Source organism: Notechis scutatus, chromosome 3 (genome assembly GCF_049901735.1).
Source record: "Notechis scutatus isolate UNSWTSFEM ecotype Mainland chromosome 3, rNotScu1.2, whole genome shotgun sequence".
NCBI lineage: Eukaryota > Metazoa > Chordata > Lepidosauria > Squamata > Elapidae > Notechis > Notechis scutatus.
The window spans coordinates 140,025,139-140,038,743 of record NC_142011.1 but is presented as its reverse complement, the minus strand read 5'-3'; the positions used below and the strand labels follow the sequence as shown (position 1 = coordinate 140,038,743).

Here is a 13,605-nt window from a genome sequence, read left to right as displayed (position 1 = left end):
ATACCCCCAGAGGACAATATACCAACTCAAAGTAGGTAAAAACGTCCTAGAGAGACCTCTAAGGCAACAAAGGATGCCAAGAGACGCCAAAATGCGTTAGATAAGCATTTTTTAAAAAAAAAAAATGCATGAGGGAGGTTGAACAGAAGTCTCAGTCCTCATCCTCAGACAAGCTGGTCCCAGTTCCAGAGTGCTTGCTTCAGCAGCACATATACTAAAATTGGAATGATACAGAGAAGATTAGCATGGCCCCTGCGCAAGGATGACACACAAATTTGTGAAGTGTTCAATATTTCACCTGCCTCCATCCCTGGATCTCTCAACGCCATCCAGGAGAGCCTCAAAGGGACCGGTTCAACCCAGGCCTTCAGCAGCGCTACTTGCCTGACAGACAGTTGTGGGACCACGCCAGAATTCCTCCTCCCAGAGGATATCCCTGACAAATTGAAGGTCTGGAGGGACATGACGACTTGAAGAGGCATCGCAACTGGGGTACAGTAGAAGTTGATGGCTAGGCAGCCTCCACAATCTGACCTCGATTCTCATTCGATTTAGTTACTATGCAGAACGGACCTTCATTACCAGCAGGTACCTCCTTCGGGGGAGTATTATATAATCCAGTTACATATTCACACAGGATGAGGGAGAATTAGAGACCAGATGAAACAGGTTGAGGAAGGGTCTACTCACGACAATGACCAAAATCTGTCAGAGGCAGATAAAAAAGGGGGGCATGTCAGACATTGAAGGCATTAAGCCAGACCACCGACCTTCAGGTCTGTTTCGTCCTCAGACTTTTTTCAAGTCTCTGTTGTTTCCAAAAACAAAAAACTACTGCCTGCCTTGATATTCCATTCCCCTCAGCCCAACAATCGTTGCTGTAAGGGGGGTCAGACGATTTAATCTTCTCCCAACCAATAATGTAAGAGGAAGTCATAACTGTCCCACAGGGGTTCTTGGACCTCGTCCAGAAACAAGGGGTCTCTTCAGTGGCATATACCCCTCTTACAGGATATGATAGAAAATTTTTAATTTGGTTTTCTGATTCTGCTAAATTTCTCATTACCACAATAGTAGATAAAACAATAATGGTAATTATCATCCTCCTCTGCAATTCAAATGGAAGCAGAAGAGGCTCTCAAGTCAAAGGATATACAGGGTCGAGTTGTCTCCATGTAGGGCATGTAGATCTGATGTGGGGGCCATAAGAGCGGAGTCGGCCGCATCCCTTTTTTTTACTAGATCTTCTCTCAGGTAGTTCCACCATCTGAGGGAGATTATCTCAAATTCCAATATCAGGGCACACAAGGACGCCACAAAACACTATTAAATTATCTGCTCGAGCCAGGGCATCTCAGGTTACTCCTCTCCTACTGCTATGGCTCAGACATTGGCAAGCAGATATCACACAACTAATGGAAGCTTGCTTCCTCCCCAATATAGGAAGATAATTTGGTTGGTGGTGCCCCGACCTATCTCTGATAGAGGCTAGAAGCAGAAAATAAGTTCCTCTCTTTTCATAGACCCCAAAATAGTCCTTCCCAGCTTTTTGGAGGGTTCCTTCGTTCCCTCTACCAGGGACTTTTTCTCTCCAGACTCCAGGGACCGTCTGGACGCATGAATCACCAACAGTCAGATAGTTTCTGATCTGGAGATAGATACTGAAGGGGAGGGCAGACCAAAAAGAATCTCTTGAGGAACATGAAATAGAGGTCTCCGAGGCACAACATAGGCCTCACGACTGTGCCCCTATTGGTGGAAGGCTCAATCAAGCCTTTCACGGACAGATGGGATGCCTCTACCTCTGTTTCCTGGGTTAGAGGTATCAGAAGATTAGGCCTGGCTATAGAATTTCCATCCTCTCTCCAGAACCTTTGCATTACTTGCCCTCTCTCCGGGGATCCTGTTAAAGGGAGCATGATGGAGACAGCTATTGTTCATTTATTGGAGATCCAGGCAACCGACCTGTGGCACCAGATCAGCAGGGGCAATTTTAGTTTTAAAATGACTTAATCGGTCCCTAGTTAATAGGAGGCTTAAGATGAATATACTGAACTCCATACTTCTGAGCTTCAGAAGGGGCGACTTTCTACCCTCCATTGACTTAATGGAGGCCTATCCCCACATTCTCCTGAGAGCCGTTCGGATCATCCAGAGAGTGGGAGGTGCTTCAGTCTACGTCGTTGATGGCTGAGCTCAATCACTGAGGAACGCTCCGCCCTCCATCACGTGGCTCTCTTGCGTTCCCCAGTTTGCGCTCAGCCGTCGTCAAGTTAGGCTGTGCATTTCTCACTCCTTGGCCGATCCAAGACTTGCTCTCAGGTTTGAATCTATTTATAGAAAAAAAAAAAAACAAGTTATTTCCTTAGCCTTCTGGCGCAGGACTGGGGATTTAAGGGGAGCGCGTTTCTTTCGCCCCCAGGGGGGTTGTAGAACGGGCGACTTTCGCGCTTCGGCGCTAATTCCCCCCCCCCAATTTGATCTCTTGCCTGCCGTTTCTCTCGCTGCGCTTGCAGCAGCTTTACTGATCGCACTGATAAGTGCTGCTGGTATTCCCCCCCACCGCAAACGCCGCTCGCCCTAAGAAGGGGCGAAAACTTACTGCTTGGCTTCCTCGGCCTCTTTTAAGGCCGGAGAAGTAAAAAACTTCATTGCCCTGAGCAGCCCGGGACTTTAGAAACGTGGGCGATCGCCTCTAGGGCGCCACCACGTGGCGGGCGCCATCTTTAAAAAAATAAAATAAAAAATAAAATAAAAAGATTGAGGCCTCATAGCGCTGCGAAGTAACCGGCCCTAGCACAGGCCTCTCAGCCTGTAGGGCCTTTGCTAATTGGTACAATTTAGTAATTGTTGGCTTCCCGCAGCACGCTCAGGGCAAGTGATTGCAGCCTATCCCTCCCGGTTGTTGCCTGGGAGCTCCAGCTGCCAGAGGCCTCTCTTCCAGCCTCAGGCGTTTAATTCGGATAATTGGCAATCTTTCTTAATAGAGTAATAATAATAATATTTATAATTACAATAATAATAATTATAATAATAATAATATTAATAATAATCATATATTACTAATAATAATATTAGAACAAGAATATTAACAATAGTTCTAATTCTAATAGACATTGGAATATCTGCCTGTATGCAGGTCTAGATATTTCCTCATATATAGGTTTATATTTATACTCACATAGAGATAGACCTGAGTGAGTTTATTCCTGTAATTTTTTTCTTATTGATATTGTACCTTAGCATTCCAAGTCTCATTGGATTGTTATCCTGCTTGTGCAGATAAGTATTAAGAATTATTTCAACATCTTTATTACAGAATTTATACATCTAAATTCCAAAAGGGGGTGTGGGCCAGCTGAAAGGACACCCGACCTTTGTTGTAGGTCGAACCCTTGGCGAGCCAACCGCCTTTAACTGTATTACTGTCCTTTCTTGTACAATGGCAGATGACATTCCCACCAAAGGCCCTTCTTTGAAGGCCAAATCCAAATCCTACCACCTGCGCAAACAGGCTAAGGAAACTCCTAAGGAAACACCTAAAGAGACCTCTAAGGCTTCTCAGAGAGACGCCCTACGACGTCACAGGGCTCTCGAGAGGGAATTTGACAGGAGGTCCAGAGAGACTCAACCGGTACTTCCAGCACCCTCCGCTCCTTCTACCTCCAGACACCCCCCCCTCCTCCAGATTGTTTTTCCGTCTCCAGGCGCAGCCCATCCCAGGGACACCAGGCTCCCGGCCCATCAACCAGACAACCTCCTGAAGCTACTTTCACGCCCACGGCCGCTGGTCTTCGCCAGGAGGAGGCCCCCTCATCCGAGATCCCTGTGCACATACAGGCATTGATGGAACGGGCCATTCGCCAGGGGATAGCAGAGGGCCTTCAACAGATGTCCAGGTCTACTCCCCCCTCACTGGCGCCCGAACACGACCCACCATCAATGAGGTCCTCGCCTAGATCGGACCCTACTCGTGGTCAGGTACCTTCTCAAGTGGGCAGTCCTCTCCCAGAAAGGGAACCGGAGGAGGATATAGAGTATCTAGACCAATTTGGGGGGGAAGAGGAAATGGAATGGGGGTCTATGCAACAAGAGGAGCCCCTATCGGAGGTAGATCCTATGGAGGGGGACATGTCCGAGGATGAGGGTCTCACCCCGGACCAACCCACTGTTGCGGGCCTGTTCAAGCCCCACATGTTTAAATCCCTTTTATTCAAAGCCAGGAACATCTCTGGCCTGTCGGTGCAAACCTCCTCAGCTCTCCCCTCCCCGGCAGAAGGTCAGGAGGACGCCATCTTTAGTCAACCCGTGGTGGAGGCGGAGGTAATCCCGGCTCCACCCCTATTTCATGACCTGGTCTCAAATCAACTGAATTCTACTAGGGCCCCTCCCGCCCCATCCAGCCTGGACAGGAGGTTCTTTAACCTCGAGTCGAGTTTCTGTGACTTACTCAACACCCCCGAGGTGGATGAACCCATTGTTGGGTTGGCCTCCTCGTCCTCCCCCAGTGACCCCCCTAGAGGCTCTGAAACCCGAGGACAAGAGGTCCGAGCTCGCCCTACGTAGAGCTCACCAAGCGGACTCCTGGGCCATTAGATCAGCCACTGCGGCTTCTTTCTTCACCAGATCCTCGATCCGGTGGCTTCGGCAACTGAAGCAACATGTTCCCCCTCCAACACAAGGGCTCACCAGGACATAGCAAAATTGACGGCCGCGGCGGAATTTTCTGCTGACGCCACCTTCCATGCGGTCAAGTTCTCCGCCCGGGCAATAACGTCCCATGTCACTGCTCGCCGCCTGCTCTGGCTTAAACACTGGCAGGCGGACGTTAAAAACAAAGTTAAGCTGGCTACTGCCCCCATAAAAGGGGACAAACTATTTGGCACGGCTCTGGACCCCTTGCTATCTGAAACCCGGAGCAAGAGAAAATTTCTCCCTCCTCTGTTTCGGAGGTCAGAGTCTAGAGGCCCCCAGCCATTTCGGAGAGGCTCCTCCCGTCCTTTCTACCAGTCTCCCTTCCCGCCAAGGTACTCAAGACCCCCCTCCTCCCGACCGTTCCAGCCCCAGGATCGAACCGATCCGGCCGATAGGAACAGGAGGGGCAGCGGCTACAGGCGCCCTTTCAGGGGCTCAGGAGGGAGGCCCTTCCGGCGTAGATAGATCCCGTCCCTCCCTCCCATCGGCGGTCGCCTCAAGCACTTTGCCGACCGATGGGACTCTTCCACCTCTGATACCTGGGTCCGTGATACCATCAGACTTGGCCTCACGCTCGAATTCAAGAGCGCCCCTGACTTCTTTCTGGCGTCCCCCCTCAAGGGACCCCATCAAACGCAACCTAATGGATTCAGCAATCCATCATCTTCTCCAAATACAGGCCATTCAACCCGTCCCACCCTCCCAGCGGGGCAGGGTTCTACTCCCACCTTTTTGTAGTCCCCAAATCCTCCGGAGGATGGAGGGCCATCTTGGACCTTAAACGCCTTAACCGTTATCTGGTCTATCGCAGGTTCAAGATGCACACCCTGCAGTCCATCCTCCTCAGCATCCGCCAAGGGGACTGGCTATCCTCCATAGACCTCTCCGAGGCCTACCTCCACATTCCAATCCGACCCTCCCATTTCAAATTCCTCAGGTTCTGCTACAACCACCGCCACTTCCAATATGTCGCCCTTCCCTTTGGGCTAGCCTCTGCCCCGAGGACCTTCACTAAGGTCCTCGCGGCCCTGGCGGCTCATCTCAGGAATCTCCCGGTCCGCCTCCATTGCTACCTGGATGACATCCTCATCCTCTCTCCCTCCAGACCCCAAGCAGAGAGGGACATCAGGGTTACTATCTCGGCCCTCCAAGACCATGGTTTCCTAGTTAATTGGCAAAAGAGCCAACTATCCCCATCTACAAGGATCTCCCACTTGGGGGGCTGTCATTGACTCAGTGCAGGGTAAGGTGTTCCTCTCCCCCGAGAGATTCCTTAGTATCCAGGAAGCCGTCAGGCATATCAGACGCTCCAGGAAGGTTACAATTTTAGAATTGTCCAAATTACTGGGTAAAATGGTTTCTTGTATCTCCATTGTTCCATGGGCCCGTTTACACGCTAGACCCCTACAATGGTTCCTGCTCCCATTCCAGCGGACCGGCAGAAGCAACTCAAAGGCTACAGTCAAGGTACCTCCAAAAGTCCTTACATCTCTCCTCTGGTGGACCAGCCCCACCATCAACAAGGGTCACTTCATCAAGGAGCCCCACCGCCTCACCCTTACCACAGATGCCAGCCTGTCCGGATGGGGCGCTCACATCCTCTCGCTCTCAACTCAGGGCACATGGTCTCAGGTAGAACGGGGGTGCAGTATAAACTGGCTGGAGCTCCACGCCATCTTCCTGGCCCTGCGCAGTTTCCTCCCCAAGTACGCGGGCGGCATGTCCTCATACTCACGGACAACGTCACCGCCAAGGCTCACGTCAACCGTCAGGGGGGCACACAGTCCATCCGCTTGATGAGGGAGGCCGAACGCCTCTGCCGTTGGGCAGAGCGCAATCTCCTCTCCCTCAGAGCCTAACACATCTCAGGGGACTCAAACACCCAAGCGGATTGGCTAAGCAGGACCACGGTGGACCAGTCCGAATGGCGCATCCACCCGTCACTATTCAGGGAAGCGACCAGAATGTTCGGTCTCCCGTTAGTAGACCTCTTCGCCTCTCCACTCAACACGCAACTCCCCAGGTTTTTCTCCAGGTACCCCTCCCACGGGGCCGAGAATCACGACGCCCTCCGTTGCCCCTGGCCCACAGGGCTCCTCTATGCCTTCCCGCCTCTAGCACTGGTTCCCAGAGTTCTCCAGAAGCTCATCTCCGAGAGGGCAGAGCTGATTCTAGTAGCACCCTTCTGGCCCAGGCGCCCCTGGTTTGCGGACCTCCGCAACTTATCGGTGGCCCCTCCCTGGAGAATCCCCCCGACCAGGATATCCCTCTCCCAGGGGCCCCTTCAACACCCAGACCCTCAGTGGCTCCAGTTAGCCGTTTGGAGGTTGAGCGGGAGCGCTTAAGGAAAGAACGGTTTTCTGACCAAGTTATTGAGACCATTTTAGCCGCCAGGCGGCCTTCAACAACCCGCATATACAACGCCACTTGGAAGGGATTCTGCAGTGGTGTCATGGTCTCCAGATCAACCCGCTGTCACCTTCCATAGCTCAGGTCTTGGAGTTCCTCCAAGAGGGCCTGAGGAAAGGGCTTTCCCCCAACACCCTAAGGCGTCAGGTCGCAGCGCTATCCACAGTCATTGACTGTGATAACCTGGGTTCCCTTTCCCACCACCCCCGTATTCGGGCATTCCTCAGGGGGGCCACCAACCTGTGTCCCCCAACCATACACCGATACCCTACCTGGGACCTTAACAAGGTCCTGGTGTCTCTGACTAAGCAACCCTTTGAGCCTCTCAGGGAAGCCTCTCTCCAATTCCTCACATTCAAAGTGGTATTCCTGGTAGCTATTACTTCGGCCCGCCGCATATCGGAGTTAGCAGCCTTGTCGGTAAGGAAGGACCTTTGCATATTTCATGCCGATAGGGTGGTCCTCTGACCGGACCCTACCTTCCTGCCCAAGGTTAACTTGACCTTTCACAGGGCTCAAGAACTCATACTCCCGAACTTCTGTCCCAATCCCTCGCGGGAAAGGGAGAAGCTTTGGCACTCACTGGATGTAAGACGGGCCCTACGCATTTACATTAAGCGTACCCAACCCTTCCGGAGGTCAGAATCTCTCTTCCTTTCCTTCCAGCCCAAATCCTTAGGCCACAAAGTGTCCCCGTCAACCATCGGCCGCTGGATTAGGGCTACCATTTCCAAGGCTTATTTGTCCCAGGCACTGCCGGTACCCAGGGGGATCACAGCACACTCCACCAGAAGTGCAGCCACCTCGGCGGCTTGGGCCACCCAGGCTCCAATTTCTGATATTTGTCGGGCAGCCACTTGGGCATCCCCCTCTCCTTTCATTAGACACTATAAGATTGACACCTTTGCCTCGGCGGAGGCTTCGTTGGTAGGCGAGTCCTCCAGCGAGTCTTCAGGGAACCTCGGAGATTGCAGGACCAGACGGGGTCCCTCCCGTAGGACAGCCAAGCTTTGGTATGTCCCACTCTCTGGATGATCCGAACGGCTCTCAGGAGAATGGGCGTTGGTTCTTACCTGACACGCCATTTCTCTGGAGCCGTGAGGATCATCCAGCCCCACCCTTTAATTGCCGTCTGGTGGGGCCTTGTTTCGGCCAATGACCTATTTAGCATAGGGAGAGCAGAGCAACGTCCTTCTCTTCACCTTCGTCTTCACGCAAACTGGGGAACGCAAGAGAGCCACGTGATGGAGGGCGGAGCGTTCCTCAGTGATTGAGCTCAGCCATCAACGACGTAGACTGAAGCACCTCCCACTCTCTGGATGATCCTCACGGCTCCAGAGAAATGGCGTGTCAGGTAAGAACCAACGCCCATTCCAATTAGATCCTCACATAGCAAACCTCTTAGTTTTTGTTATAATACTCAACGTTTTGAATACGTTGCACTGTCCTTTGGGTTGTCATCTGCCCAAGGTTCTTACAAAGATTCTTTATGGCTCTGGCTGTCCATCTCAGGGGAACTCCTGTTAGACGGCAGTGTTATTTAATGACATTTCATTATTATCTTGTTCATATAAACAGGCAAAGGGTAGGCCTTAGCATCGGTCATCACTAGGAGAGACTTGCAGTCCATCTCTCATCACCCACGCATATGCCATTTTCTTGCACGGGGCTACAATCTTACAGCCTCCTGTAGTGCATTGATATCACATGTGGGACCTCAACAAGGTCCTTACTGCACTCAAGAAAACTTCCTTTGAGCCCATGTAGACCATGCGTCTCCATTCCTAACGTACAAGGTGGTTCTCTTGGTTGCCATTACATTGGCCAGTTACATCTTGGATCTAGTAGCCTTATCAGTTAAACAGGAGCTCTGTATTTTTCACACAGACAAAGTGGTCCTTAGTCCAGATCCATCTTTCACCCATAGATAAATTTGGGTTTCCACAGACTATAGGAACTGATATTCCCATACGTTTGTCTGAAACCGACATAAAATCTGGCACGACAATGCCACAATAGATGTAAGGCGAGCTTTCTGCATATATTTCAACCACACGATGTGTGTTAGGAAACAAAGGTTCTCTTTGTTTCTTTTCAACCACCCACCATTGGGTGCAAGACCCCTTCCTCAATGACCAGTAAGTGGCTGAGAGCACAATTCCCAAGTCCTATGAGACACAATCTCTTCCTGTACCCAGGGGCATCACTACTCATTTGACCTGGAGCGCTGCAATGTTGACAACATGGGCCACAAGCACCAATAGAGGAAATTTACAATGCGACAACATGGGCCTCACCATCGCCTTTTATTTAGAAACTATTAGAATGATGTCTTCACCTCTACGGAGGCTGCCTTTGACAGGAGAGTGTTACAAAGGGTCCATAGGGACCAAGAAAAAGGGTAATCCGAACGAGACAGAAGGCCTCCCGTAGGGCACGCCAAGCTTTGGTATGTCCTAAACAATGGATGCTCTGAACATCTCATCTGGAGAAGGGGTGTTGGTACTTACCTGACACGCCCTTTCTCTGCGAGCTGTGAAGAGCATCCATCCCCACCCTTATTCATCTGGTGGGATGCTATTCCGGCCAAGTATTAGAAAGGGTGAAGGAGAAGAAATATTTCATCACTTTGACTTCGCCAAAACTGGGGACGCTAGGGAGGAGTCCCGTGGAGGAGGAGGAGCGTCCTCTCAGTTAAAGCCCAGCCTATCAGACGAGCGACAGAAGCATCATCCCAAACAATGGATGCTCTGAACAGCTCACAGAGAAAGGGCGTGTCAGGTAAGTACCAACGCCCCTTCTGTATTATATTTCCAGTAGTGTTTGATTTGATTTGATTTGATTTTTAAAACACATCCAAACCTTGTGTGTATTTTAGGTTCATGTTATGCTCTTACTTACAATACAAGAATTGACCAAGACAATACTGCTGCTTTGCTACCAACAGGTATGAAATCCGATTCAAGATGTAAGAGTTGTTATAATAGCTCCAGAATGTTGGTTATTTAACTCAGTGGGATTAAGCAATAATTGCTAAAAATGAGGAAAGATCACAGCGTACATATGAATCATTTGACCAATTACTGTGTTTGCATAACTCAAAATTAAGCATGGACATGTACATTTCCCCAAGTCATCTTCATACATAGTCTGTTACACTTTTAACTACTACTTTTGAAGTGGAGGGATTGCAAAAATCAATTATTACAAATATATATTTGTAAGTTAATTTCCTTTTGCACACCTTCTTCTGCATGCGGTAAAACTTTCCAAGGGAGAGAACAAACCACCCCTGGAAATACATATGGTGAGCTCCTGCTTCTTTGCATTGTTCTTTTTCATCCAGAAAAGAGATTAAATTTCAGAGCTGGCTTTCCTAACTTTTAAACTGGGGCAGAGGGAGAAAAGCAGTTTTATACCTTTTGAGAAATTAAGCAATTTATTGCTTATAAATTAAGCAATTGTTCAGGGCAAGAAGTAAATTCAGCTGTCTGGGTTCTCTTGAAAAACTGGAATTTAATATCAACGGAGTTAAGCGCAAAGATAAGCAAAGGTTTAAAAATGAGGTCATGAATTTGATCTAGAAGACTTTTATGAGGATAAATTAACACAGTGGATGTTTTTACCCCTTTGTGGAATTGTATATGGTGTGTTTTTAGGATGAGTTGTGTTTCATTGCTAATTTTTGGTGTTAAAACATGTACAAATGAAATAGGTTATAACATTCTGAATTATATGGGTTTTGCTTGTTATAGGCAAATTGATTTTATCGGTAGACAAGGATACTTATGAAGAGCTTGGACTGCAAGGCAATCCTTCTTTGTATTCTGGTAAAAAGCCAATGAGATACAGTAAGTATCCATCGTTCATAGATAATATCATATCTTTCTGGTTCTTAAATACTTTTATGAAGATTGGGGGGGCAGAACACTCTCGTTGAGACATGGAAACTGGAATTCAGTGGAGTTCAGTTTGGAAAAAAAATCCATCTGCACAGGAAAAGGTGGTTGCCCTGATCCATTAATAGAGAATCCTTCACACAATTTTTTTCACAGGAAATTGTTGGAATAACTGGAGATATGAGATATTTTTTTGTAGAGCTTGTATATGTTGCCATTTGGGGTATGTAGATATTGGGAATAAAACTGAATTGGGGTCAATTGGTATTACAGTCCAACTGAATTATGAAGTCTTGCATATATTTTTTATTATAACATTTAACAGGGTTCTTTTTTGTGCTTATATAAAGAAGGGGGTAGAGAGAGAAAAAGATAAAGCTTTTTAATTATCCAAATAACATGTGAACTATTAACACTTGTTCTTTTTGTTTCTTTAATAGTAATTACAGTTGACTTGATGGATACAGCTTTCACTCCAGAAAATAAAAAATATAAGAGAATAATTTGGGCCCTGAAGGAAAAAAAGCCACTTGAATTTGATTTCTTACTAATTTGGCAACCCACAGGTAATAGAATTACAAAAATTAATTATTCTTGCATTTGATATGGTTTTAGATGCCTATATGTATATGAAGAATATAACATATAATATAAGAATGAACATTATATAATCTGCTTGTAAGTCTGAATGTAGGATTCTTTTGAATTAAGCTCAACTCTAAGTATCTTAAGGGACTCATGCAAATAATTTTTTGGAAATAACACTGCCATTGTACCACTAAGTTTGTTTTTTTCAACTTGTTAGTTTAGTCTATTTTCCTGGGAATTTCCTTGTGATCTCCTATTCTATCCTTTTTAAAGATCACCTAAGATCAGCTTATTGTGAAATTATTTCAACTAAAAAGGAATGTTTCTTAATGATTTAAAGTACAACAGTAGGTTTGAATATGAGATTAAATGCAATATAATAGTATATTAAAACCACAATTTGGTGGGAAAGGGTATTTGTTATTCCCGAATGTCTCTTAATCTAAAATATGTAATTTGCAATAATTGTTAGTTATTTAAACTCAGGCAAAATGGCTCAGAGAGGTCATTCTCTGAGAACTGAATCTTTGATTTCTCAAAGGGAAATGGAGCTTAGCAAGATGAGAGGAAAAAGTTGGAAGTCATAAGTTTTGGGAATTGCACAGATGTAGTTACAAGGATATTTCATTTTAATGCAGCTTTTCAGTTGATTAGATCTATTTTCATGTACCATGACAGGAACTGGAATACTTTAAATCAGGATGCTTATTTTTGTGGCAGTGATTGTCCAACTTTCAGTGTGGGATGATGTTTGTTTTTTTAAGGATCCGAAGAAGCAAGTTTGATGTCCTATTTTTCTAAAAAGGAGATACAGGCTCATCGGCCAAAAGTAACTTTTAGCACATTAAGAAATGTGCAGTGTCCAATTCTAAATAGTGATAAATTGCACGGCGAGCCAGATGCAGCATGCAGCACACAAGAATTCTTTGAGTGGCTTGGGGCCATATTTACTCATGCTGGCTTGTAAGTATGTTTTCATTTATTTACAGTTAGCAAATCAAAAATCAAAATGATGAAACCTTCATCATTCAGCCTAAAATAGATCTTTTACCAAATACTAAATTTGTGGGGGGAAATGTTTTTTTTTAAAAAAAAACCACATAATCTCTAGGGAGGCCTTGGTGACATTTGGAAGAGGTAAATTATCTAGGGATGTGTTTTGAAGAACTTTGTCCTTCTCTTGGAGGTCAGCTGGGCATCGACTTCATCTGCTTCCAGTTTGAAGTCCTGACTGTTTACTCTCCTGTTACAGTATCTGTATAACCTGGCTGCCTTTTTGTCCCTTAAGCCTCTGTGTGATATTGTGTGTTCTAAATTTTACTTGTTTATTTTATGGATTGTAACTTGCCAGAAGTTCCTCTGGATAGTGAGTAAGTCACAAATGTTTATGGATGAATGAATCCCAGTGGACTTTTATTAGCAAGAGGATTTACTTATGTATTCATTTATTCAACTTATGCGGCTAGGCGTGCAATTTGTATCTCATCCACTCATACATACTCTGGCTGGATAAGTTCTATGCCCCAAAAAGTTGTGCAAGAACTATAAGATAAATTTCATACAACAAAGGGGTCCTTTTTGGGAAGGGGGGAATGAGCTTCCTTCAGAACCCAAACCCACCCTTCTTCAAGTAAGCAGATTTCTGCAGCAACAAAATAATGAATGAACACTCCAAACAGGTTTTATTTTTCTCAGTTAATTCAGAATAGCCATTGGTAGGGAAAAGAAGGATGTGTGAGGTAGCTGGTGAACAAAAGAACATTTAAAAACCCACAAGAGGCAGATATACAGAAGAGTCCATCCTTGCCAAAGATCAAGTAGCAATAACACTTAGACTTATATACCGCTTAACAGTGCTTTACAGCCCTCTCTAAGGGTTTTACAGAGCCAGCATATTTCCCCCAACAAACTGAAACCTTATTTTACTGGCCTTGGAAGGATGGAAGGCTGAGTCAACCTTGAGCAGGTGAGAATCGAACTGCTGACAGAAGAATTAGCCTGCAATATTGCATTC

At 46.7% G+C, this 13,605-nt stretch overlaps 1 protein-coding gene and 1 non-coding gene across 4 annotated transcripts in view; both read left to right on the top strand.

The window, feature by feature from the left end:
* Window positions 1-13,605, top strand: part of RPP40 (ribonuclease P/MRP subunit p40) — a 41,111-nt gene that overhangs the window by 23,697 nt on the left and 3,809 nt on the right. For 2 of the 3 annotated variants that reach the window (XM_087961250.1, XM_087961251.1), the window contains exons 3-6: window positions 9,983-10,051; window positions 10,860-10,955; window positions 11,444-11,569; window positions 12,356-12,554. In XM_087961250.1, the coding sequence (XP_087817376.1) occupies window positions 9,983-10,051; window positions 10,860-10,955; window positions 11,444-11,569; window positions 12,356-12,554 (490 nt within the window). Of the gene's footprint in view, window positions 1-9,982; window positions 10,052-10,378; window positions 10,412-10,859; window positions 10,956-11,443; window positions 11,570-12,355; window positions 12,555-13,605 lie in introns of all 3 variants that reach the window. The other variant, XM_087961249.1, reaches the window with a different exon arrangement.
* On the top strand, window positions 191-297 carry LOC113418038 (U6 spliceosomal RNA). Its single transcript, XR_003371703.1, has one exon. It is a non-coding gene; the product is annotated as a U6 spliceosomal RNA (small nuclear RNA).